Source organism: Zootoca vivipara, chromosome 2, assembly GCF_965207765.1.
Source record: "Zootoca vivipara chromosome 2, rZooViv2.hap1.1, whole genome shotgun sequence".
Classification (NCBI taxonomy): domain Eukaryota; kingdom Metazoa; phylum Chordata; class Lepidosauria; order Squamata; family Lacertidae; genus Zootoca; species Zootoca vivipara.
In genome coordinates, this window is record NC_142584.1 from 77,425,956 (window position 1) to 77,453,869 (window position 27,914).

The 27,914-nt window shown below is 42.9% G+C and overlaps 1 protein-coding gene and 1 long non-coding RNA gene across 3 annotated transcripts in view; one reads left to right on the plus strand and one right to left on the minus strand.

Annotated features, from left to right (window-relative positions):
• The window catches only part of PHF2 (PHD finger protein 2), a 113,127-nt gene extending 96,413 nt beyond the window's left edge, over nt 1–16,714 (minus strand). The window contains exon 1 of one of the 2 annotated variants that reach the window (XM_035106300.3): nt 15,965–16,714. In XM_035106300.3, the coding sequence (XP_034962191.3) occupies nt 15,965–16,062 (98 nt within the window). In that variant the 5' untranslated portion in view covers nt 16,063–16,714. Of the gene's footprint in view, nt 1–13,743; nt 13,855–15,964 lie in introns of those variants that run through there. The other variant, XM_088663270.1, reaches the window with a different exon arrangement.
• LOC148686926 (uncharacterized) lies at nt 15,962–26,954 on the plus strand. Its single transcript, XR_015948458.1, has 4 exons — nt 15,962–16,097; nt 19,126–19,196; nt 24,707–24,752; nt 26,875–26,954. It is a non-coding gene; the product is annotated as an uncharacterized LOC148686926 (long non-coding RNA).
• The last annotated feature ends 960 nt before the right edge of the window (nt 26,955–27,914 follow it).

Consider the following 27,914-nt stretch of genomic DNA (forward strand, 5'->3'; position numbering starts at 1 on the left):
GTTTTCATCCTTGATTAAACTGTGTTATCACTCTTTGTGCTATATATCGTTAATAAATATATAGCAAGGAAAAATGGAATTATGGAATGCTATTGAAAGTTACAGAGAGCGAGCTTAATAATGCAAATTGAGCTGAAACAATGATTTCTATTCATAGCAGCAGTGTGTATTAAAGAACTATAAAGTGCCATGGGCTTTGTTTGTTGGTTTTTTTGCTCAGAAACCAGATGGTGAACATGACTAAGAAACATTAAGCTAATAAGCTGAGAAGTATGCACCTGCATTTAAAGATCTTTGCCCATAGGCCTACTGACAATACGAAATTGACCACCTGACAATGCCATTGACTTAGTTAATACACATTTCTAGTCACCCCAGGAGTACTGAACAGGTGGCCCATAACTATAATGTATCAATCCTCCAGACCCTTCATGCACCTGGCACACACAATGCAATGTTGCCTCATACAATATTTCCAAAATTGGAGACCCAATCTCTTGACTGTTCAGAATTTTTCTGCTTCTAGAAACAGCAAACATTCTCATCCTTGTATCATCAGACCTAGCAGCAGTGTAAACACATATTGTCTCTTTAATTTATTTACTGTATTTTGACCTGCCTTATCTTAGGAGCAAAACGGGACTTCAAAGCATGCCTCTAAGAGGCCCCTGAACATGAGCAATCCCCCCCCCCTCATTTTCAGGCTAAACACGGTGTACCCAAATATGCTGTGTTTCTGCCTGGAAATGTGCAACCTGCGGCTTTAAATTATTCAACTAAAAAGCATCTAATGAATTTTCTGAAATTAGCTTGAGCAATGAACTACACGGCAGTAACATTTAAGGCATCCTATGCAATTCATTGCTTCCTCTTTAGCAAAGCAAATATCACAGCGTTTTCATGCCTTACACAAGAGTGAGCTTCTTTTTTTTATTCACCTGTTTGTTGAGAGAGCAGGAAAAATACCGTGAACACCTGAGACTTCCCCATACCAACCTGTGCAGCTGGAACACACACAGAATATGATATCAAGAGGGTTCTGAAGAAATGACCACATCCATTAGTTACATCTTTTGCTGTATAAAAAACCATGACTAGTACTAATGTATATTAATCTGATTATGAAATATACTCCAGCTTTCCTTCTCTTTCTCTGTGCACTTCTAAATCTATTTAGCCTTAAAGATTGCCACTCATGTCTGCAGCACTCATTTCCTTCAAGCTGACATGCAGCTCCCTAAATATTTCTTAACAAGGCATTACACTAAAATGCAATAAGCACGCGGAAGAAAACGAGATCAGCAATGCTTAGGAACATGCACTGTCATTAATAACTGAATGATGCCCTTGAGATGCACATGATTGTGTTTTGCTTGTCCATCCTGAAGTAAATTGTGGTTTGCCTCAACTGTTTCAGTCATCTGCAGACTCGTGAACATTTACCAAATTGATGAAAAATAAATATGAATATGTTATTTCAGACACACCGATTAACAGAGCAATCCTATTCATGCCTGCTCAGAAGTCACATCTGCTGAGCTCAATGGGACCTACTTCATAATCACCACTGATATGCTTACTTTATCCATACATCTACAATATGCTTGTTATCCCAATGTTATTGCCCATTAGCATGGATCAAACTGTGGCATTTTCCAACTGATGTTTTTTTCTCATTATTTTTTAGGCAGAGGAGAGCCTGCGCTACAGCAATCATTGAAAAAAAACAACCTATGAATTAAAAAGAATTATCAAGGCAGAATTACCACCACCATCCTGAAAGTAGACTTGCAAAACGGTCTTTATAACTGCAAAACTATTGAGTTATAACGTTGGAAGTAACTGCTTCCCTCTTAGTTCTGTTTTCAATTACTGGTATTTAAAGGGGACCATCTATCATTCTACTTTGCAGCGGAAGTGGTGCAAAATGCCTTTTTCCCATTCATAAAAAATGAAGAGGCAAGCTCACCCTAGCCACACAGTAACCACGACATAATACCTCCAACTTTTAAATTGCAGAAATAGGTACGTGTGAACTATCATTCACACCTGTGCTTCCAAGTCCTGGAATTCTGCTGACATTATCTCAGGATGTGCCCTTGCCTTCATGCGATTATTTTACGGATGGCGTCATGATAATCCAGGCTCTGCAGAGCAGCGTAATCTTGCAATCAAAGGCCTGCTGATGCCATGGTACAATTAGATTGGTGCCTGATCACCGGAGATAGACACTGTATATCCCTGGACAAGCAAGCAAGGAGGTCCTGCTTCTTCTGGTTGCTGCAGCAGTGGGGAAAAGAGGGCAACACAGACTAGGGGAAAGTGCTTGTGCATTACTGAAACAGCCTCCTCACAATGTAAAGGAAGCAGGTTGCAATCCTATGCCCTCTTAACCTGGGAGCAAGTCCCATTGGGCTCAGCAAGATTTACGTCAGACAAGACATGCATGGGGTTCCGCTGCCCATTTATTTTCTGTTTGTTAGAAATCAATGTAGTGGGGGTTGTGCCTCTTCTCATTAGACCACAACAGTGTTGCAGCAGTGGTTTCTCAACCTTTCCTCTCTGGGCCACACTTTCGGAATGAAAACTTGCTCGTGCCACACCAGATTTTTTTATTGATAAGGAATACATTGGGAAATAAAAAGAAATTACTCCTAGCAGTTCTTGATTTGTAACATAGTACAAAAACAAATTTATAATATAGGACCACAACAGTCATCTAGTCCAACCCCCTGCAATGCAGGAATCACAGCTAGGGAATCCCTGACAGGTGGCCATCCACTGTTGTATAGTGTTTTTTTACCACCAGAAAGTTATTCCTAGCGTTTAGTGGGAATTTCCTTTCTTGTCAATTGAATCCATTGGTTCAGGTCCTACCCTCACAATCTTTCTAACGCATTGCATTAGAAATGTGGTTTTAATCTGAGTTTGCCAACATTCTAAAAATTGTTCTGTTGGTGCCAAGGCAGAAAGCTTCCGCCATTGTTCTACCCAAATTGTGGAGGGCAGGAATGGCTGAGAGGGTGTGGTCTATGGCAGGCCTGCAAAGCAACCCAGTGTCCCCATGCACATACAGTATTGCTGAAGGGAGTGAGAAGGGGGTGAATGGCAATTGTGAGGTGTAGTCCATTGTTGTTAATTCTGCATTCGTGTGTGTGCTTGGTGGTGGCATTTTTAAGGGAAATGCAGTGGTGATGGGACTGTGAAGTCAACTGCAGCAACAGTACAATGGGCTAGAGAGGAAGAAGAGTTTGGATTTGATATCCCGCTTTATCATTACCCTAAGGAGTCTCAAAGCGGCCAACAATCTCCTTTTCCCTTCCTCCGCCACAACAAACACTCAGTGAGGTGAGTGAGGCTGAGAGACTTCAGAGAAGTGTGACTAGACCAAGGACACCCAGCAGCTGCATGTGGAGGAGTGGGGAAGCGAACCCGGTTCACCAGATTACCAGTCCACCGCTCTTAACCACTACACCATGCTGGCATATAAAGGAAGACAGGGCAAGAATGGAGGAGATCATGGAGTGGAAATAGGTTGTTTGGAGGTCTGGTCTGCCTATAGATAGATGGCTGGTTTACCCATCAATATGAAGGGGTAGACTCGGAATACAAGGTTTTTGGAGAACAGGTCTACACAGGCCTCACCACTGCTCAGTCAAACAAATCTACCAGAAATAGCGTAGTAGGCCTGCTCTCTGATCCAAGGTTCTATTTATTTATTTGGAATATTATACTTTGCCCTGGAAAAACCCCCACAGGTGCACAGGCTTGCAGCACAGCATGTGTGCAACTGTATGATCTACCTGCTGCTTTACAGATCATGATGTATTTGTGCTTGCACTTTCCACAGACATTAAAGGGCAAATGGTTATATTGGAAAATTGCTTTTATTTTAGCACCAGTAATGACCAGCCCATTATTGGCAAAATTCACTTCTCACACATGTTTCCTGGCAACTTTCACCAGCCAAAATGCATGTGAAGCAAATATACCCAGAACAGTGGTTCAAACCATCATATACCCCAGTAATAAATAGTTAATTTAGCCCCAACTTTTCTTTTTTCTTTTCTTTTCGCATTACCTGTTTTCTTCCATGATGCATAGAAGAATATGTGGGAGGATATGATCTTTTTCATAGTCTTCTCATGTTAAAGAACTCCCAGCATTTAAAAAAGCCTCTAATCCATTAAAATTACACATAGCAAGTAATGACATCCTGTTTGAAGCAGCTCTCCAGAAAGTGCAATTGCATCTGGATATGTTGATTCTGATAGAATGCATAATAAGAACTAGCAATGTCTGACATGTGTTCTTAAGATCACATTAGCTTGTCATTTAACAGCTATTTTAAGTCTCTGCCAGACTGCAGAAAAGTACAGTGCTTTCAGTGTGCACATGTTTCCTATGAGATCTCATTCGTCCAAGATACTATATTCAATTTGCTGCTGCTGCTGCTGCTGCTGTGACAGCAACAATAACAATGGATTATAAAACCATTATCATACTAAAGCTGATTTGCATTTTTTTAAAAGAAGGTGCAAGGTGAAGAAACCACAACACTGTCCAGAGCGACTTTCCCTGAAGAGGGAAACTTCCATAATCATAACTGTTGTCAAGGAGCATAGTTATGATCTTGGGACTGAGCCAACCAAAATGGAAACCAGAAAATGGGTAAGATGGCATTAACATGGCCCTTTGCTGTATGTGCAGTTTGCTGCAATTGTACCTTTGAGAGTTTGCCACAGAACAGAAACTCTGTCCTCTTTGGTTTGTTTACACTTCAGGTGTAAGTAACTGCCTTTCTCACTTTATGGCACCCTATTTATTATGCTATTATAATTGCGTCTCCTATCAAAATGACAAATGAGCTTTGTTTGTCAGTACATATTTGAGAAGACAGGCCAATCCAAGATTGACGTATTTGGCCACAGATACCACACTGGCAGCCAGACTAGCTAGAATGATATCATGCCTGGTAGGCCAGATGTTTTACAATGACATCCTCAAACTTCACACCTGGGATGGCCAGTTTAGTATCTTGCTAGTCTGTGCCAATTTGGCATGTATTTATTCATACTGTTCCTTTTACGCATTTAATCCGTTAGTAAAAGAAAAAAAGAAAAACTGTTTGCATTTTAATAAATACTTAAATACATATTTGATGACAAAACATTGCTTTTATTTATATCATTTCTGCACACAGGGAAATCTCAAAGTGACTTACAGATCCTGCAGAATATACACCGCTTACAACAGAGCAAACACAAGTTTTGTTGGAAAAGTGCTCATCAATTATTATGAAAAGGGCAAATCCTGCTCCACCCAGAAAAATATGAGCACCACAAACAAGCCAGAATCATTCTGCCATATAATCACAGTTAACAACCAAAGGATTTTGTAAACAGGAATGTTTTAACGAGGCATCTGAAATCTGACAGCACTGTATTTCCCTGGAAAGAACATTCAACAAATGGGAATCCACTACTGAAAATCTCCTTTTTCACATTGCCACCCTCCACACTTCCCTCAGAAGGGCCTGTGAATACATATTTCTAAATACGAAGGCGCCACTGTGATCAGTAGAATTGATACATTACCCAAGGCTAGTAAATGAAAATTGACAATAGTTTTGCTTTCCACCCATTGCATCAGCTCACCTTTTAACCATAAGATATAGGCTACCACTCATTGAAATGGGAATACTTACATCAGTCATGTCAACAATGTGACAGTATGAACATGACTAACCTTCTCTGTTGGCTAGCAAGGTTGCTCTTACACCAGGCATAGGCAAACTCCGGCGCTCCAGATGTTTGGGACTATAATTCCCATCATCCCTGACCACTGGTCCTGTTAGCTAGGGATGAGGGAAATGTAGTCCCAAACATCTGGAGGGCCAGAGTTTGCCTATGCCTGTCTTACACCTTAATAACTGTTGATCTATACCAGGCATCCCCAAACTTCGGCCCTCCAGATGTTTTGGAGTACAATTCCCATCTTCCCCGACCACTGGTCCTGTTAGCTAAGGATCATGGGAGTTATAGGCCAAAACATCTGGAGGGCCACAGTTTGGGGATCAGGGCCATCTTAAGCATGCCCGGTGCCCTGGCGCCGTGGTGCGCCGGATCCCTCCGGCGCCCCCCACCCCGTTTCCTAGCGCGGCGGGCGGGCGCACGCAGGGGTGCTGCCGTGGGCGCAGCTGCACTGCGCCACCCAGCCTGCCGTAGGGCCGGCCCTGGACCAGGGGGCGCTGCCCGCCCCCTGTTGCGACACCCCTGCGCGCGGCGGAGACGGCCCCAGGCCCGCGTGCCTCCAGAGAGCGGCCTGAAGCCGCTGAACAGCGGAGGCACGCCTGGGGCAGCCTCAGCTGCGCCTCTCAGCAGCGGCGCCCCTGGTGGCCTGGCGCCGCATGCCACCGGGAGCAGGCCTAGAGCCGGCCCTGTTGGGGATGCCTGATCTATACTGTTGTTGTACTGTGTATTTTGGGTGTATGGACCGCAATAAAGCTGTGTGTGAGAACATAACTGCACCTTTTAAAGTCATAATGTCGTATCCGAAGCTGTTATCCCACTTGAACTGACTTCCACTCTCTTCGCCTCTCCCATCCACCCCCCAGTACACCCCACATAATTGGCTCCAGATGGTGGAGGAACTCCATTGGGCAGATTTTTTGGGGGGGGGAGGTGCACACTGAAAAAGAAAAAGGGGACAGGGAAGTCCAATTCTATAAGCAGCATTTTGCTTGTGCACATTGGATGCAACCCATAGTCTCTGGTCTAGTATTGCAAGACCACATGAAGACCACAAAGCCTAGGGCAACCTTCTCCAACCTGCTGCTGTCAGATATTTGAGGCTGTAACTCCCATCAGCCCCAGGCAGCATGACCCGTGGTCTGCAAGCTGTAAGGTAGGCAAAGGCTGCTCCAGACAGCAGTCCAGGGTTTCAAGTGTACTTTACTGTAGAAGCCAACTTAACATTAAAAAAACTAAAACAAACAAAACATTAAAATCACATTTTGTTTTTCAGGATCCTCAACCCCACCTACCCTGATGTATAAAATAATTTGTATTTTGAAGAACAAAATTAATTTCAAAAACAAAACAAAATGTAACATTGCAAAATATCCCTCTTTTAAAAACATTTTCTCATTGGGAGCAGAAATGTGGAGAAAAAGTGGGTTAGAATTTGGAAGGGAAGCTGGAGGGGGCAGATATTCTGCTTTTATGATTCTTTGATCAGTCAGCATCAGTCAGAGGGAAACAGTAGTCTAAACTTAATTCCTGTAAACAGTTTAGGTAGTTCCACTGCCCTCAACCTTTTGGTTGGTGTGGGGGGGGTGAGGATTTAGGAGAGAACATTCTCCATGGCAGCCACTGGGTTTTGGAATTTCCTTCCCACAGAGATTGTCTGCAACCTCAATGCATAGCTTCAACCATATGCTGAAGAACTGCTAGGAGTAATTTCTTTTTATTTCCCAATGTATTCCTTATCAATAAAAAAATCTGGTGTGGCACGAGCAAGTTTTCTCTAGGACCTTCTGGTGAAGAGTGGGTATTAAATATAACAACAACAACAACAGTTTTGTTGCCTCAAAGGAAAGTTTTTTATCAACTTTCCTTTTCTATAAGGGTTTTTCAAGTTGCTACCATTAGATCCAACCTGACAACAAACTTGTCCTACTCTTTAAAGTTTTTACACATATGTTAAGACATCTTTGGATCACTTGTTTTTCCCTCAGCTTTGAGGTGTAATGTTTGGAGACATTCTCGCAACAGAGCAACTTGTTCCCACAAGAGCAAAGAAAGATGTTCTTTCTTTCTGCCACTCCTCTTTGGCTAATAATAAAGTCTTTTAATATTAGCCCTGTACAATATTTAGTCATCACTGCTGCATGCCAATCTGCCGCTGCTGCTGTTAGCAGTCAAACTAGACTCTTCCTGTAGTTCCCAACTCACGGGCAGGTTCTTCCTCACTCTTTTTTGGGGTCCCAGGCTATGTCCTTCAGATGGTGGCTCTGGCCCAGTTCAGCTATATACCTACAGGAAGGTGAGGGCAAATACATTCCAGTTATCCTGGATCGCAAGCTCTTTCTGCCCCCTGGATTTTCAGGCCTCAACTGTAGCCAGGAGTGTCTTTGCACAATTAAAAAGGTTGTGTCAGCTGCATTCCTTTCTGGAATTTTCTGATCTGGCAACCGTGTTCCGTGCCTTAAGTCCCCTCTTGCTTGAAAGATGTTACATAGGCTGCCTTTTCAAGACCTTTGAAAACTTCTGGTTGTCCACAAATGGCAGCCAGGCTTCTTATGCGAGTGCAATATATGGGTTGTGTGCCGACTACATTGGGGGCCAACTTGTTTCCAAAGTGCTTTTTTTTACCTATACAACCTGAAAGACCAGCTTCCTGTATATAATCCTGCCTGAGAACCGAAATCTTCCAAAGAGAACCCCTTCTCCTGTCCCATTAGCTACTCACAACATGACAATGCTCAGAAGGGCCTTTTCTGTGGTGGGCTCCAGGCTCTGGAACTCCCACCTCTGGAAATCCAGATGACTCCTTCATTGCTTGTGTTTAGGAGGGTAGTTATAACTGCTCTTTGCAACCAGGCTTTTGTACTGTCCTATATACTGGGCTACTGTGAGTTTTACCATTTTCTGTTACTTGATTACATTCTATAGGGCTTTACTGATCTTCTTGGTAAAAAACGGTGAGATGCAATTTCCAGTCTTGTCACTCCCCATCTTCAGGGGAATTGGACATGGGTTTAGTGGATCTATCTGTGTTGGAGAACAATGTGCTTTCTGAACCAGACTGTAATGTCAATGCCTCCTCAGAAGTTCCAGCAGCAGAGGAGCCCATGAACCCAGTGTCTCTCCACCTAGTGAGGGTACATTACTGTCTTGAGACTATGAGGGCCCTAGCTCTGGGGCCACTACAGTCTGTAGCCACTACAGACTATAAAACTACAGTCACCACCCCCACCCCACCCCCACCCCCGTGTAGTCCACAGCTTCCTAAAACAGACTGGGCCTCTTTAAGAATAGAGGTTCTGCTCAAGAGGAGCAGGGCTTGCTGCTCAAAGGAGGTTGCCACCCTACTGAAGCGAAATGTTGACGCAATGGTCAAGTCTGCCTTCCAGTTTAGGATCCACTTGGAACTATCCAAGGTGCTACCCAGATTGCTTCTTTGCCTTTCAGACTTTTGACCTCTCCTTTGGCTGACCTTGCTTAGGCGGACTTGACCTTTGCTTGATCTGACTTCACTTCCTGGATCTGGAACTGGTATGTATGAGACCTGGTGCAATTTCCCACTTGCACTAGAAACCTGTCTCCTGCCCAACAACTGTCTGGGATAGACCCATCTGAGGATCCATTTCACATATTTACGCCATCATTCTGAATATTAAACAGCCATTATTATTATTTTTTCAAAATAAGCTAAGAGCATGCAAAAAAAGGGGGGGAGAAAACCCCACCATTGTTACTATGAATTTCTGATTTACAGGAAAGAAAAGGCATATCAGCTAAATTTGCAGACTTTGGACTTACTGGGAATTGTGCATTAATTGGGATTATATTGTAATAAGAGTATTATGCTGTTCATACAATATTATAATTGCTGGGAGTCCACATGAAATTCACAAAGAATTTGAATCTCATTGTCAACTAATACATTTTTAATTTTAAAAACCTTCCAACAAAAAGTGCTAATTTGGGTTTAAATTCCAGTGTATGTGATCCTTATGGAAAATGCAGTAGTTTTTGCTTTTCTGATCTCACCTTATCAAACCTCTGCAGATAATAAACTGATACAGCTTTCCAAACTGCTCCTTAATAGGAATGACACCAAGATGCCCATGATAATTACTTACATGCCACATTTATATGCCACTCAATAACAATGTTATCTAGGTGGCTTAGATATCAATATTAAAATATAACAATCAGCTATAAAAGCACTAGATTTAAACATAATTTTAAAATATTGAAATATTAAAAAGGTATTTTAAAAGCCAGGTGAAAGGGCCTGGCACTGAAATGAACCCAAAGAGGTGCCAGGCAGGCCTCTCTAGAGAGAGCATTCCATAGTTGGACTGCCACCAACAAAAAGGCTCTCTCCCTAATAGCCATGAGCTCCATCTCCTTTGGTCAGAGCACCTGGAGAAGTGCCTCCAAAGATCTCAAGGTTCAGGTATCCATCAATGGGAAGAGGCAACCTTTCAGCTACTATACATTCTTTACTACACTGGCAGGATTGCGTGCATTCTGAGAAATACCACCCCCTTTTAAAAGTATGTTTCTCACTCTTCCGGTACTAGGTCTAAACATTGTTTTGGAGCCAGAGGGCCATACTTTATTTGCATTTTTTTTTCTAATGTAATTGCCATATCATTTTCATTGACATTGGTATTAATGCATCTGGACAACATGCTGCACTCTTGCAACATGTTACGTTGCAAGAAGTCAAATGTGAACACTGAACTCTGCTCTTCAGAAGTCTTTATATATGAACTAAAAAATCACGGTGGAGTTGAAGTGAATTACATTTTTCTTACCAATTATTTTTTAACCTTTAACGTTGTTGCCCTCACATTTTCAGCATTAGCTCTCTGAGCGCAAGAATTTGAAGCACACTTTTCCCCTTAAAATGTTAGATACATACATTTCTAAACATCCTTACAAGGCCTCTGGATTGTGCACAAGGAACTCTCATTACTGAAGAAATTGTCTGCCTTAAGTGTAGACCTGCGCTAACTCATCGGAAACAATTGCCTAATTTCCCAATCCAGAAACCCATATCCCATCCTTATGAAAAACTGGAGCATTTCTGCAAACAGGGAAGCCCTTTCACTGGAGAAGATTTACTGCAAATGCAGCATTTTTCTTCCCTTGAAAGTGAATGGGAGACTTCTCATAGGCAAAGGAGAGCCAACTGGGCATTGGAGCTACCATATCTACATGTTACATTTTTCTGATCTATCTTTTTGTTTTTAAGAACATGTGTGCACTTAGAGGTTTTTGAAAATCAATGAATATTTAGTCAACAGTCATGCTGAGTCAAGAATGTGTTACCTATTGAAGAGTGCATGTTCTTCATTATTGTACATCAGTCTATCTGAATAAACATTTGATATATGGACAACATTCTGAAAGGATGCAAGAGATATGGAAATAAAACAAACTGACTATGTGCGTAACTTCAAATCCTATTGCTTTCAATCAGACTTAGTCATATTAAACTGCTACAAAACTGACAGATCCTTGAACCCAGAATCTGCATTGGTTATTTGGGGGTTCAGCTGGGTGCTGACAAACTGATTTCAGCTCTGCAAACCAGTATTAAACCAGAATATAAAACTAAATGCCATGGACTGTTCTGACATAACCTGGTAAAGAAATGTTCCATCAAAATTGGAAGATTTTAATTGTTCAAACTGGTAAACTGGAAATGCCAAATGATAGATTATTTGAAATTTTCTAAATTTTACTGATTTGTTCAAGTGGCTTTGCATCTTTCCTGACCAAGATCCTGAGACAGACAAGAACCTATTCATTAACAAGTACTAAGATCACAAATCCACAGGCTGTGAATTGTGTGTCCTAAAAGTCTACACAATTTTCCCTTTGTATTTGTCTTATACTATGGTGTTCACACTTCATCCTTGATAGTAGTTTATGAAGTCTATTAACAAGCAAAGCTTATAATATAAATGCATATAGTAACAAATCAAACAGTATTTTCAGCATTAATGTAAACAGAATGCTGAATTCACTTGCAGATCATGTAAAGAACACATGTTGAAAACCTATAATCAAGTATACTTTCAAACAAGTTTCTCATTCATCAGTTAGATTAGTTATAATTGTATGTCACTTTTTTCTTACACACACACAATTTTGATGCTAGCAGTTAATGAAGAACTACTGAAAAGAATATCATTATTTCCTCTGGAGAAAATTTCATTGCAACAGCTTTTTGTCTTCAGATTAGGTTTTACAACTTCCTGTGTGCAGAGTATTATCCTGGCAGCTTCCTATGAAAAGTTAAGAGAGCTATAACAACATCCCATCGTTGTTTTTATTTAATATCTTTATGATTTTCAGTTAAACACAAGGTGGAAAACATCTGCCACCTCACAATTTCCTTCATATTTATTTATACTGTATATCCCACCCAGTCATTCATTTCTCAGTCTTTTTCCACACAAGACTTGTTTATGATGGACATGCACATTCATTTTCTGCTTATCTATTCAAATACGTGCCATTATAGGCCCACAAAAGCATAAGGCAAGCAAAGTAAAGTAAGCAGACATTAACATTGATGGGAACAGACCCCCTTTCTGGGTACAAAAAGCAACCTAGCGCTGGTTCACGCAAACACTCCCCTACATTCCTCTATTTGTGATGGAATTGGGCAGAAGACCAGCTTATATCATGCCCATCGCGCATATGCTTATACGTTCTGTATGTATCCAACTTTATTGTCCTTAACCCTTAAAAATGGGTAAGAGGATGGCAGGAACAGAGTATCAAACATTATATCATGGACACAATATAAAAGTGAGTCACGTACTAGGTTGTACACACACACACACACACACACACACACACACACACGTTATGCCACTTAATGAAATCTGTCAGCAGTTTACATAAAAACAATAAAAATACAACTTTTAATAAAATCTCTCAAAAACTGGAAGAAACTGAGTCAAAAACACAACACAACCGTATATTACAAATAAAATGGAACAGTACGGAAATAAATAAGATTTTTAAAAAGAGTAATAAACCAGAAAAGCTGGATACATTCAAATTTTTAAGAAGCATTTAAAGGTCTTTACTGTCCCTCTCTCACAAATTACCTTAGGTAATTTTGTAAGGCCACTGTTATCACTGATAGAAGGCTCACTTGCACATTGTCACCAAGTAACAATCACTGGCCTTGGTGCCCTACTGTTCGTTCAAGGTTTTCATCTTGCAATTGCATAATCAGCCTCCAAACGGATAAGCCAGATTTGTTTATCTTTGTGAAGCAGGGAAAATGCACCATACATAAGAAGGAACATAAGAAGGAACAGATTTTCTCAGGAGGAAAAATGCCTTTGTTTTCATTGTATTTTTGTATCTCATTGTTGCTACCTTGAGTGCAAGGAGGTGTGGGGGAAAGAGAACTATAAATGTAGGCAGGTAAAATAATGACAAAAACAAAAAATAATCCTGACCAAACAAATGCCATACCTTTAACCACAGCATATTTACTGTATACCTTAAACTTATGCAAACGTTTACATGTCTGTGGTTGGTTACCACATACTGTACTCCTCTCTCTATAACAGTTACCATTTTTTGAGTAAGATTGTGACTGTCCCAGTGAGCTAATGGGAAAGGATTTGAACTTGGGTTTCCCCCCTCCATCTCAGACATGCCCACCACTACCCCACAACGGCTTTCTATTAAAGGAGCTCCAATGTCGATCATATCAAGTTCTTCACTCTTATCAGTTTTCTGTTGACAATGATATACTTATTTCTACAGCAGTGGCCTTTTCACAAGTCACAGCACACAATGCTTGACAAAAACATAAGACAGATAAATTAATACAGCCAATTTAAAAAGCAAAAACAAAAAACAACATCAAGAAAGCAACGGCAAAGTTATCCTAACTCGTCCTTACTGTTACTTTAGAGCAACCTTCTGTATTCCCCCTTGCCCTTGAACCTGAGTAAGCAAGAGGACCAACCTGTCTTTAATACCTTCTCTGCTGCTGTCAGGAACCAAGTTGCAAGGGAAGTTCAGTTTTACAAGAGCAGCAAGTCAGAAGGAAAATAACAACCAGTCAGAAGCCTTCACATACTCAAGCTGCGAAATTCCTACCCGGAGCTTAAACAACCCAGACAACATTAAACATTTCCAAGTCCTGCGGATCTGCATGAGACAGAGCACACGTGAGAACATTTTTTTAAGAAAACAGAAAACATTGCTTAAATTTTGGCAGCTCATACCCACAGCAAGGAAGCACCAAGACATTTCAATGGCGTTTGCTTCCATCTGAGGCATTCTTCAGGTAATATCCGCAAGATTTGTTTCTCTTCCCCCCCCCCCGCAATCCTCCCACCAAAGAGAAGACTGACCTCCTAGGGAATCTGGCTGGAGTCTTTCCCCCTCCTGCCTGCAGCTCCCATTTATTTCATTCTTTATTTATTTATGAACGGCGCGCCTGCCTGCCTCCCGCCTCCTGCCACACAAACCCTCCACGGAGAGACACAAAGATCAGGACCATCAGCTCTGCCATCAGGCAATCAGGACGACTCAGCGTGGAGTGACAATTGCAGACAAGAAGCACCACGAAAGGGGGAGCGAGGGAGGAGGGCTCTTCACCCTCGCCCTTGACATATCAGATAAATGGATAGATAGAGATAGGAGCGTGTGGCCAGGGAAGTTTCCAGCCCCCCCCCAACCTGCGCGTTACATTGTCTCAGATTCCACAACAACTGAGGACGGGGAGAATTGAAACGATCTCCATGTAGCTGAGGAGAAGCAGTCAAAAAGCTGCCAGTGCCACCACCATCCCAGAGAACTGCAGTCAACCCCAATCCTTTTCCTGCGGATCCCGCCCGCGGCGGCCGGGTGTGTGTGTGTGTGTGTTTTCAAGGAGGCAGATCCATTTTCCACCCCTTAAAATGGAATGTTTTAAAAGAAGTGAGGGGAGGCAGAAGAGGGGCACCCGAAGTGCAGGAGGAGGACGTGGCAGCCGCTGTGGGCGCCTGCCCAGCGCGGCGCTATCTCAGGGCGCAGAGGAGAGGAAGCGTCTCTCCTCCTGCCACCCCCCGGCCTTTCTCTCTCTCTCTCTCTCTATTTGGAGGGTAAGAGCGGGTCCTCCTGGCGTTTTGCTCGCTCCTTCCGCGCCCAAGCAAAAGTGGCGCCAGCAGCTCTGGGCTTCTGGAGCCCGCGCGGCGGGGGATTCCCTTCCTTGGCTGCGCCCGAGTCCACACTGGCCCGCCTGGCCGCTCCTCTCCCGGGGGAAGCCCAGCCCAGCAGCGCGGGCTCGTCCTCTCTCTCCTTCAGTCGCCTCGCTCGGGACCCCCGCCCCCGCTCGCCCTCTCTCGCCCGCGTGTGAGGAAACACCCCCCAGCCCCGGCCGCCCCTCCTTCTCTCAGGAAGACGCGAGGCGACGGGGCCGCCGACAGCGCGGGAGAGCGGGCTCGCCAACAAGCCGGACTCCCGCCCCTCAACACACGCACCCCGGCCGGTTCGCAGACCTAGGAGCTCCCGCCCGCCCTGTAGGGACCCTTCCTCCTTTGGCCAGACGTCGTGTGGAAGGAAGCGCTTTCCCCTCGACAACCACCGTCCGTCCGTCCCCCGCCCTCGTATCCCTCCCGCGCGCTCTCCATTCCTTCTCTGGAGAAAGTGAGAGCGGGCAGCCAGCTTTAAATCTTCGCCTCGGCCACCCGCCCAACCGCCCATGAAGACCCCCACGGGGCTGGCGGCGAGCTAGGAACAAAATAACCTTAATAATAAAAACCCCTTCCTCAGCTAGCAGCCAGCCAAGCCCTCCCCTCCCCGAGGAAAGGACAATAGCTCTCCCCCCGCTAGTGCCGCCGCCGCCGCCACCACCCGCAGCCCCTTGACACTGGAGCCCCGATGTGGGGAGGGGGGGGAAGCCCATTGTGTGTGCCCGGGCTCGACAATTTACAAAACAAAACAACGCACACACATACAAAAAAAATACAAGAGAGGGAAATGGGGAGAGTGGCTCCTCCTCCTCTTCTCCAAAAAGGCCTGTTGGAAAACTGCACGGAGGAGCAGCAGCAGCAGCTCCTGCGAGCCCCGCCACCATCTCTCGCTCGCTCTCGCTCTCTCGTGCCCTAGCGAGCCGAAGAGGCGAAAGGCCCCCGAGCGAGAGGAGGGGGATCTGTGTGCCCCAGAGCAGGGGGGGGGGAGGCCCGGTCGCTTTGTGTTACCTGCCGTGAAACCAGTCCTTGCAGGCGTCGCACTCGATCATGAAGCGGGTTACGTCGTAGGGCAGCCTACAGATGCAATAGACGGGCACCGTCGCCATGTTAGCTCCCTTCAAAACAACACTGGACTCCCAAGGCAAGCGAGCTCTGCGTGCGCGTATGCGAGAGAGAGGAGGGAGAGAGAGAGGAGGCAGGCAGAACCGAGGCAGAGCAGGCAGGCAGGCAGGCAGGCAGGGCGTCTCGCTGCAGCTTCCTCGCTGCTAAGGTAGATCCTCTCCTGGTCCTCTCCTCCGTTGCCGAAGGGAAGCCGATCCGCCAGGCCTAGAGACGGCGGGAGAGGTCGCCGAGGATCGGGGCGAGAGAAAAGCCAAAACAAAACCCGGAGATTTCAAGAAGCGATCCTCAAGGGCGAGCTTGCAATGTCAGGAAAAATAACCTAGGGTTCCCGAAAGTTTGGCTGCATGGCTCCTCTGTCTGGCGCGGACTCCAAAGCGCACTGGAAGCTCGCTCTCTCCCTCTCCCCCCCCTCCAGATTTTTTTTTTTTGGTGGTGGTGTTGGTGGTAGTTGTGGTTGCTAAATGATCATTATTCCAAATGCTGGACGAAATGCATTCTATTGCATGCCCCCTGGTGACAGTACAGTACCGAGGCTTTTCATAAACACTCCGAAATGTAGCCCTTTCCTTGTAATGTCCTTACGTCAGCTTGCAACATTGTAATATTTCCTCTGATGGGGCTGGGGAGGGAGGCTGCAGAAAAGGGGAGGCGAATATGAGAAAACTCCCAAGCTTGGCACCGTGCAATTTTTTTTTATTTTTTGAAGGGAAGAAAGAAAGAAAAAGCGGGTAGGGGGAGAGGAAGAGAGCCAGTCTCAGAGCTGGAAAATAAATAGGGAGGCGTGCAAAGCGGAGCCGATTGAAGAGGGAGATTTTAAAAAATTACAAACGATTCAGTGAGGGATATTTGGAAGGGGAGGGGGGTGAAAGAAAGCTCGCTGAAAGGGGAGGAGAGGAAGAGCGAAAGGGTCTTTAAAAAACAACACAATATTACAGAAACTTTAAGTAAATACTATCGGCACATTAGGAGGCTCTCGTCAACCCTTCTCCCAAAATGTGTGGGTTGGAAAGGGGACAGCAACATCTACTGCTAATATGAGGTGAAGGAATCAGTAGGTGTCTCCCGGCCACCCCCCAAAAAATGTTTTTGGCTTCCCGTGGCTGCCCAAGCCTGGAAGGAACTCGGATAAAGGAACTTGGAGGGCCGAGTTCAAACTAGAAAGCTCTTAACCCCAGCCCAGTTTTTTCATGTGATTCTGCAACAGAGGAAGGTATTAAATGGGGTGGGGAGCTGGGAGGAATAAACTCGGGCGGGGGAACAGACCCAGTCTTCTTCTAAAAGGCTGCATACATTTACAACCGAAAGTGCGAGCCTGATTTCAAAAATAAAAAAGTTAATAAAGTTGGAGAGTCGAACAGAGGAAGTGGCGGTTCCGGTTCTTGTCTTTCCGGTGTATGGCGCTCCACGACTTCGCTTAAAAAACTGAAGAACTTTCCCCGTGCGATAAATTTCAGAAAGAATCTGTAAACAGCTCTCTTCTTCAGGAGGCCCCCCTTCGATTCAGTCCCAAGTTTCCGGAACATAAGTTTTTTGCTTTTTTAAACCACGTGTCATTTTGCACTTCAGCTTTAATTCACTTCGCTGTTGTAGCCACATGTTTGATTATATTACGGTTATGGTATTTTTCTGCAGCGGGGGCGGAGGGGAGGGGAGAGTTCTAAGCCCCCCCCCCCTTAATTCCAAGATTAGGCACGATCCTGATCCTTCCAGGTAGATGTAGCTCATCACTGTGGACTCCCAAGAGTGGACATCTACATGCCCTTGGGAAACTCACCATCAAGGCATAATGAGAGTTCTCCTGTTGCTATCTCATGCCAGCTGTGGGGAAGGTTTGGAGTGTCACCTTCAGAATATTATTACTTTTGAAAAATTTGTATACCACCTTCCTCAAAAAACAACGCAGCTGTTTACAACACAGAACAGAATAAACAATATAATGTAAATACATAGTGCAATATCCAGACGGTACGAAAAAATTAAGAACAGTTATATAACTACAATTCAAAATCGTAAGCAATACATAGTAACAGATAACGGTAGTTAATACATAACGAGCAATACATGCTAGGCAACATATCAAATCCTGCACAATATTCAAGAATATAATTGAGGCATCAGTTGGTTGCCTTTTCCATGCGTGCATTTGTGTGCCTTTTAAAAAAATAAAACAATAGGTGCTGTCCACATTTTGTGTGCATGTCCACAATTAGACCTCAGGTTTCCCAAACCTGCGGTGGGCAGGGAAGCACTAAATGAAGGAAGGTGATTTCGGTCTCAGTGTTTCCCATCCACATTCCACACCATTTATTTATTTATTTATTTATTTATTTATTTATTTATTTATTTATACCACACTCTCCCCGGCCAGAACCGGGATCAGGGCAGCTAACACCAATCAAATTACAAAAAAAACGTAAAAGAAAAAGAAAAAACAGTTAATTAAAATACGGGTTAAAATACAATTTAAAATGCAGCCTCATTTTAGTAGTAGCCCATAAAACAAAACCATAAGGGGAGGGAAGCATAAGGGTCAGACTGAGTCCAAACCAAAGGCCAGGCAGAACAGCTCCATCTTGCAGGCCCTGCAGAAAGATGTTAAATCCTGCAGGGTCCTGGTCTCTTGTAACAGAGCGTTCCACCAAGTCGGGGCCAGTACTGGAAAGGCCCTGGCTCTAGTTGAGACTAGGGGGCCATAGTTGATGGAATGGATTTGCACTGTGTGCAGTTGTCACCTTCCTTCGCTTAGTGCTTCCCTGCCCACCGCAGGTTTGGGAAACCTTAGGTCTAGTTGTGGGCATGCACACAAATTGTGGACAGCATATTTTGTTTTATTTTTAAAAATTGAAATATAAAGTTCCCAGTATAAGAATTTTGCACAAAAGTGTAGCTAAAATAGTGTGTCTGTGTGTCTATATGTGTTTTGCTTCAAGTCAGGAAACCTGAGGTGTTGGTGGGTATTTGTTTACCTGTGGATGCAAATGTTTGTTTGTTTGTTTGTTTTTTTAAAAATAATAATACAAGCTTTCAAATATTCTAGATTTACATAGGAGTCACTCACATGACAGACTGCTGTTTCTTTCCTTTCCTTTTTGCTTTCCTGTCTCCTGTACCTGATAGGGTAAGGTATTATTATTATTATTATTATTATTATTATTATTATTATTAATGCAGCTGATTTGTGTAGGAGCTGTTCTGTGCAAAATAGCTGTTTTAAAAAACAAAACTACCATGAACAAGTCTTCAACAACCACAGGTGGAAAAAGGCAGAAGTGCAGCAATAGACGGCACCCAGCAAAAAGTCACCATACATGTAAAATACCCACCCTCTCTATGTGCTTCAGTATGTCCACAATCGAGTGACATGCATTGTTATATATAGGTATATTTCCCCTTATTGGGTTATCCATCAATTAGGAAAACCTGAATTTAGCAGGGGGAGCGCATTGTGGAAACCTCTAACTAAATGAATAAATGAAAAAGAGACATAAGTTGCCTCAAATGCACATTGAACAATAATAATAATAATAATAATAATAATAATAATAATAATAATATATTTATTTATACCCCGCCCATCTGGCTGGGCTTCCCCTGCCACTCTGGGCGGCTTCCAACAAACATTAAAATACATCAAATATCACAGATTAAAAACTTCCCTAAACAAGGCTGCCTTTAGGTATTTTCTAAATGTCAGGTAGTTGTTTATCTCTCTGACCTCTGATGGGAGGGGTTTCACAGGGCGGGTGCCACTACTGAGAAGGCCCTCTGCCTGGTTCCCTGTAGCTTTGCTTCTCGCAGTGAGGGAACCGCCAGAAGGCCCTCGACGCTGGACCTCAGTGTCTGGGCAGAATGATGGGGGTGGAGACGCTCCTTCAGGTATACTGGACTGAGGCCATCTAGGGCTTTAAAGGTCAGCACCAACACTTTGAATTGTGTTCGGAAATGAACTCCCATGTGAATGAGCCCTAAGACTTGGAAAACCCTGGTCCAGATTTCCATTCTACTTGAAGTTCCCTGAGAGACTCTCTCTTAGCCTGACTTACCTCACAAGATTGCTGTGAAGATAAACTGGAGTGGGGTATGACACCAGGTACATAGCCTTGAGCTTCCTGGAGAAAAAGCAGGATATAAATGTAATAAAGCTATATTTGAATGTGGAAGGCTTATTTTTAGTGATAGTTGTCACTAACTGCAGGACATTATTGTTATTAATGATAATTTTTCAGCTTGTACTGCAAGAATGAACATCTCACTATAAATTACAAAAAAACCCAAAAGTTATGATATGTGGCAAATCTTACAATTGGTCACTCAATGGAAATACACTGGAGCACGTATTCTCATTCAAGTATCTCTGTTTGGTCTTTCAGTGGATAGCCAAATGGTCTGCACAGGTTCAATCAAGCACCTTGTTAGCTGGTAGAACTTTAAATGGACTATTACGATTCCACCATACAATAGGGGGCAACTTGGTGCAGCCCATTTTAGAACTTTACAAGACCAGGGTGTTGCCAAAGTTGTATTATGGAGCACCACTGTGGGCCATGACCAATTTAGACTCACTGGAGAGAGCGCAAAATATTTTTTTTGCACAGACTCCTGCCACTTCCACCTCTACAAAAATAGCACTATTCCATGCATAACTGGGTGTAATGCCCATTAAAGCCAATGTATAGCTCTGCTTTTTTTGTTGTTAAAAACTATTTTTAATCATGTATCAGAATCCCTCATGACAGTTTTGCAAGACATGACCCCAAACTCATGGAAACGTGAAATGCAATCTGCTGCCATGAGGTTGGGACTCTCTGCCTCCTTTCTTGTGACACAGAGTTTTGACAGAGCTAAAGAATTAATACTCCAAAGGCTTAAAGACACCAAGATGCAGTCAGAAACTGCTGCGATCAAGATCTGCCAATCAAACAAATTATGCTTTTTTTATTCCATTGTATCCATCCCTGCCAAGATACCTGGTAGATTTGCCAAATGCTAAAATGAGGGTAGTAGCTTTTACTCAGGCAAGACTAAATGCCCTTGCGTTAGCAGATCGGACAGGCCAACATAAGGGAGTTCCTAAGAAGGAACTCTCTGTCTATAGAAGACATAACTCATGTACTCCTCGAATGCCCTTTTTATAATGATCTTAGAAACAATTACATCCATCCATTGTAAAGATCGCAGAAGGGAATAGCGTCTCTTGCAAAGACCTGTTTTTTGCTGTCTGATGTGGAGAGGTATATATCCTATTGAACATCCAAATTTATTGCAAAGGCTTTACAAATTTGTGTAATAAAACTTAAAGGGGAAATGGGAAAATATTTATCCTGTAAAGGACAGGGGATAGAAATGTCAACTACTATTCGTAGCTATATTCTTGTTGTTATTATTTTCATGTGTGCAATGGCTGTTCACTAGACACAATAAATTGAACTGAACTTAATTATTATGGAAAGTATTAGATGTACCCCATTTCAAATTTAAATTGTGATCTGGTCCAGGGTAGGGCTGCCATACACCTGGTTTTCCTGGACACATCTGGGAATCACTCAGAAAAATGGAGCCTGGGTAGATTTTTGCTGAATCGGTGGAATGTTCGGGGAAACCGGATTTTAACTTTTGGGAATATGGCAACCCTAGTACAGGGGTTCTCATATTATGGCCTGTGGAGCACCAGTGGTCTACAAACCATTGCATATCTGTGAAGAACACTTACAATTTGAATTCTATAGTATTCTACAGAATTCAAATTGTACCACAATAAAATACAAAAGAAGAAGTCAAGCTAGGGTTGCCATATGTCATTCTGAAGTCAGAGACAAAGCTCAACTTTTCTGTCTGGATTTTCACTGTTTGAAATATGGCAGCCCTAAAGAAGCAATAAAAATACAATAAAAATAATAGTATCTAGCACATTACATTACAATTGCTACAACAGGCATAAAAAAAATTAAGTGGTCCACCAAGACCCTAAGCAATTTTCAAGTGGTCCATGGGGGGGAAATGGTTTGAGACTATTTTTGTCTAGCAGTTTGAAAGCACATCAAAGTGCAAGTAGATAAATAGGTACCGCTACAGCGGGAAGCTAAACGGCGTTTCCGGGTGCTGCTCTGGTTCGCCAGAAGCGGCTTAGTCATGCTGGCCACATGACCTGGAAGCTATACGCCGGCTCCCTCGGCCAATAGAGCGAGATGAGCGCCGCAACCCCAGAGTCGGTCACGACTGGACCTAATGGTCAGGGGTCCCTTTAACTTTACCTATTAACATGTTTCTGCCCAATATTAGGCAATTAAATCATGATACAAAGAGTTGTTAAAGCATTCTTATTCAGCCTAATATGGGTATTTTCATCTGGATGTAAACACGACTATAGTTATAAGGACAAGCAATTACATAAGTGTAAGGATAGGTGGTACACGGGCATAGCTGCCAAGTTCTCCCCTTTTTTAAGGGAAATTCCCTTATGCTGAATAGGCTTCCTCGCGAGAAAAGGGAAAACTTGGCAGCTATGGACACGGGTGGCGCTGTGGATTAAACCACAAAGCCAAGGGCTTGCCAATCAGAAGGTCAGTGGTTCAAATCCCCGTGACGGGGTGAGCTCCTGTTGCTCGGTCCCAGCTCCTGCCAACCTAGCAGTTCAAAAGCACGTCAAAGTGCAAGTGGATAAATAGGTACCACTACAGCGGGAAGGTAAACGGCATTTACGTGTGTTGCTCTGGTTCTCCAGAAGCGGCTTTGTCATGCTGGCCACATGACCTGGAAACTGTACGCCGGCTCCCTCGGCCAATAACGTGAGATGAGCGCCGCAACCCCAGAGTCAGTCACAACTGGACCTAATGGTCAGGGGTCCCTTTACCTTTACCTTTAAGGATAGGTGACTTTGCATACATATACATGCAACAATAGATGCAAATGTATACCTATGCATATGCAGTGATTGCATAATACATCTATAGAAATACCTGAAAATATATTTACAACTGAAAGTGTAAAAAACCATATTTAGTTGCCTATATTGCAGCTAGAACAGAATTCTAGTTTTCATAGCATTTCAAGAGCATTACAACCTGAAGGTTCACTTTATTTACTAATTTATCCCTACATTTCAATACCACTAAGAAAACAGCAACCCCAAATCAGGGTGGTATACATAAAGTTAATATAAAATCAAAAGTTAAAAAAAAAAAAAACTGAGTCACAGGGTAAGCATGTGTAAATAAAAAAAAATGTTGTAGGATTGTTTTGGTGCCTAACTACTGATAGCTATTGCAGTGGTTGCAACAAATGTATATGGCACAAAGTGTGGGGACCCAAGAAAGGGCCTTTTCAGGTGTGTGGGGGTCCTTGTACATAGAGCTTCCTCCCGTTTCTTATTTATTTGTTTGTTAAATTTAAATACAAGCCATAAATAGTGAGGGGGGTATTTAAAACAGTGGAGAAAAGATAAAGAAAAAAGGGTGTAGTGCAGTTAGCAATTCCAATTTTTAACTTACTGTATTCTGTATAAAAGAGTTCCATTTCTTCATTGTGTTAACTGGCTAGTTAACAAGATCTCTTCCCGCATCGGGGGGAGGAGATGTTGTGGGCTCACGAGGCCTTCACGTGGGGGGGGGGGAATGGTTAGCATTCCCCCCTTCCATTGGCTGGGTCCCTGCCGCGGCACGCCTGTGGTGTGCCTAATCGGGGCACTCCAGGAGGGCGTGGCTAATCGATATAGGTGAGCCCACGGTAGGGAATCGGCCTCTGTTCTTCGACTCACCTCAAGCTTTTTCTCCCACCCTCCTCCCCCCATTCAGGCAGGTTTTCTTCTTGACATTGCTATGGATTGCCGCCGTTGAGGGGCTTGGTAGGAATTTTCCCACTTGGCAAATTGGCTCAGGCCTGGTGGTTTTCGCCTACCTCGTAGCAAATCGTCACAACTTGGTTTTGGCGGTAGGCATTGGATTATCTCAAGAAGGTGCAGGTGTGGGGGGGAGGTTGCTGCCATCACCTCCCCAAAATGCGGAAGAGTCCTGGGCGTTGCCAAGTCCTACACCGTGGTAGGTGAGGGCCAGAGGGCACGCCCCGAGAGGTGGCCCCAGGATGGGTACCTGGTTGATGTGCATCGCAGGACCCATCCAGCGGTGGTTAACCCTTCACAGACTGCCAGCAGAGCAGGCTGGAGTCAGATATAGTCGGTTAGATCCAATGCCTATGCCAATACCTCTCTACTCCCGTAATCAATAAAGTTGTGGCCTATTCGACCCATTAACCTTATGCTATGTGTCCTGTGTCGTTGTTTCTTCCGGGGAGGCCTTGGGTATTGCCACACAATAATCTTTTCATCACGTGATGAAAGAGAAGGAGATGAAGAAGAGAGACCTGCCTGGAGAAGGAAAGCCCTGAATGTGGATGCTTCTCTTAGTAGGGTTTTTCAAGCGATTTGTTGTGTACTTTAAGGATTGTATTGTTTTTTTGTTTTAAGTATTTTTTAAAATCTGTGGCTTGTAAATAAATAAATACATAAATGCATATGTAAATAAATAAGTTTTATTTGTTGCATTGGACTATAACCCTCATTCCTTATCCATTTGGGATTTGCCTCTGCATTAGCTTTGGTGAAGCAAAAACCATGTATGATCTGTTTATTTTCAGGACCCTTTGACTTGCTTATATGCAACCTGCTCATCTTGTTCCTCAGGTATTTCTTATGATGATACTTTTCAGCTAGTTGCTTGTTTTAGGAATAATTTGAATTATATCGTAGGTAGTTAAATATCAAATGGCTTTTACTCTGGACAGATTTAATGTGTTTGCCTTCTGATGGCTGATTACCTCCTTGTTCTCAAAGCCACTGATAAAAAATGTGGCCACTATCAATGGCATTTTATCTCCCAGCAAGTATTTTATTGTAACATTGAGCTACGGTAACCTTCCTGGTAGTTTGACCCGTAAAGGAGTATCATTTTCTGACACGCTAAAAATCTAAAAAATCCAGTCTAAAAATTATAAAATAAAAGAGCATGTTCCATGGATTCCACACCCTGGTCATTATGAGGACAAACCCTGCCATATCTGCCCCAAAAGCAATCGAGAAGGCAAACACATTAAATATTTTGGGGTGCTCCTTAGTTCATTGGTCATCTTGTTTATACATATATCTGAGCTGATTGCATTTGTATTATACCTCATTTTGTATTTTTCCTTATACAGTACTGTACTTAAAATTATGTTGCATTGTATGGTTTTATTTTTGGTCTTATTTCTGGTCTGTTGACCATAGTAAATTGATGGGAATGATAGAATAAAAAACCACATGTTTTAAGCTGGTTTCTAAAACTAGACGCAAAGGATGCCTGCCTAGTATACAAGGGCAACAGATTCCACAATATAGGTGTTATTGCACTGAGTGCCCTCATCCCTGTGGCCACCAGACAGACGTTCTAAAGGAAAGCCAGCAGATCTCAAGTAATGGGTCGAAATATATGGAGAAAGGAGGCCCTTCGGGTAGGCTGGTCCCAACTTGCTTAGGAATGTATAAACTAACACTAACGTATTAAGTGTGTGCTGGTTTTTCAGCAATGATGCCACCACGCTATCAGTAACCAGCTTTGGTAAATAGCTGGGCTGCTGCCTTTTGCACCAGCTGCAGCTTCCAGACCAGCTTTCAGGGTAGCACTACGCAGAGTGCTTTGCAATACTGTAATGTGATTGAGTGTTACCAGTGCCTGAACCACTGTGGCTAAGCTACCTCTGTTCAGGAATGGCTGCAGCTGTTGCATCAGCCATAGCTAGTAAAAAGGTGCTCTGTTAGGGTTGCCATACGTCCAGAATTTCTCGGACATATCTAGAATACTGCAGTCAGCAGCAGATGTCTGGACGTATGGCAGCCCATGTCAGCAGTGGCATTTTTGCTAAATTTCCATTAAAAATAGCTCAGAAATTGCATTTTTTGTGATTTTGCAAAAAACAAAAAAGAACGACAACACTTCAACAACTTTGGGCAAAACTAAAAAAAAACTTTTCTGTCCAGTTTTTCACTGTTTGAAATATGCCAACCCTAGTTCTACTCACTGATAGCCAGGAGATCCAGAAAATAAAGAAACATAATACTACATTTTGCTACCTAGAGCTCCCAGCCAGGCCTGGTTTAAAGCAATTGGAAGCCCTGGGCTAGGAGACCCTGGGAGGTCGAAACTTAATCATATGATCACGAGAAACGGAACATCGTTCTCTCTTTGCATACTCAATGAAAGTAGAGCATTGCAAAAATTTTAGCATTGATAAAAAGATTGTTTATAAATTTATAGCCTTAAATAAGGTTGCAAAAGTATGGAATTAATGAAGATAACCACACAGAACATTCATAGGGGAATCATAGCTATGTTATAACATTACACTACAGTATATAGAAAGTCAGAGCAATTTCTTTTGACCTCTTTTGGATGCAAACTTATCAATTGTATAATTAAAATCAGCAACTCACAGTTTTATCATTTTCTATGCATGAAATGCTTAGATCACATGACAAATCTGAGCCATAGCTGCCAAGTTTTCCCTTTTCTCGTGAGGAAGCCTATTCAGCATAAGGGAAAATCCCTTAAAAAAAGGGATAACTTGGCAGCTATGATCTGAGCACATTGTTGACCAGAGAACATTCTTTATCCTTTTTAGTCTAGAAAATTATCTTTTGCCATGACAGTTTGTAACCATTAAACACAGGAACAATCTGATAATTGTTTTCACATTTGGAACATCTGTCCAAATTTTCTACTGGAATATTATTTGATCCATATCTTGGTGGCTGAAATTTGCTTTTTCAGGGTGAGCTTGTTTGACGTATAGGTGGAAGTGCAAGAATTCATCAACTAGACTAAGGTCAACATCCTATGGATAGTTACAGGTAGGTAGCTGAAGAAGTGTGCATGCATACAAAAGCTCATACCAATGACAAACTTAGTTGGTCTCTACGATCCTATGGCTACATCAACATCTCAATGTCATTGTGAATCTCTTCACTGGTTGCTTGCAGGTTCACCAAAAATGAAAAATTGCCAGCTATACTCCTGTACACTGTTGCTCCTCTGTCTAGGTTGGCTTCAAGAGCATCCATGCCAGAGATAAATGAAACAAACAAACAAACAAAAATCATTCCAGTAGCACAGTCATAATACTACAATAGCTCCCCAAAGTACCTACTATTTAGGTCTTTCCAGAAGATGTTTTACATGTCCTTTTTAGTATAATCCAGGTGATGTCATAAGTACCTAGGATATGTATTCTTAGGATATTGGATTTTGTTGTTGTTTAGTTGTCTTAGTCATGTTCGACTCTCTGTGACCCCATGAACCAGAGCATGCCTTGGAAACTCACTTTCTTCTCAAAGCTTCTCCTTTTTTTTAATAATCCATGGAGTTTTGGATTTGCCCTCTATTTAAATCAGAATTATAGTATTCCACTCATTCCATTCATATACAGTAATATGGAGTAGATAAATGCTGCAGCTACCATAAGGAAAACCCAGAGGCACCAATAAGGAAATACCTATCATAACCTTTTAAAATCTTCAAGCATGAAACAGGTAGAACCACTTCAGAGTGATCCCATAAATATGAACTATGTCTCATGCCATCAACAACTCCTGATCAATGACAGCAAATGCAGCTGGAAGATGGAAAAGGATCAATAAGGTACAGTTGCCTCCATCAGTTTCCATGGGAAGATAATTGATAAAAGCAACAAATACAATCTCAATACCATACACACCTACGTTGTAAACTAGGCTGGCAAATGTCCAGAAGCTGAGAGCATCAAAGTGATCCTGAAGCTCTAGGGAGGAAGGCTAGAGGCAAGTGGTAGAAAT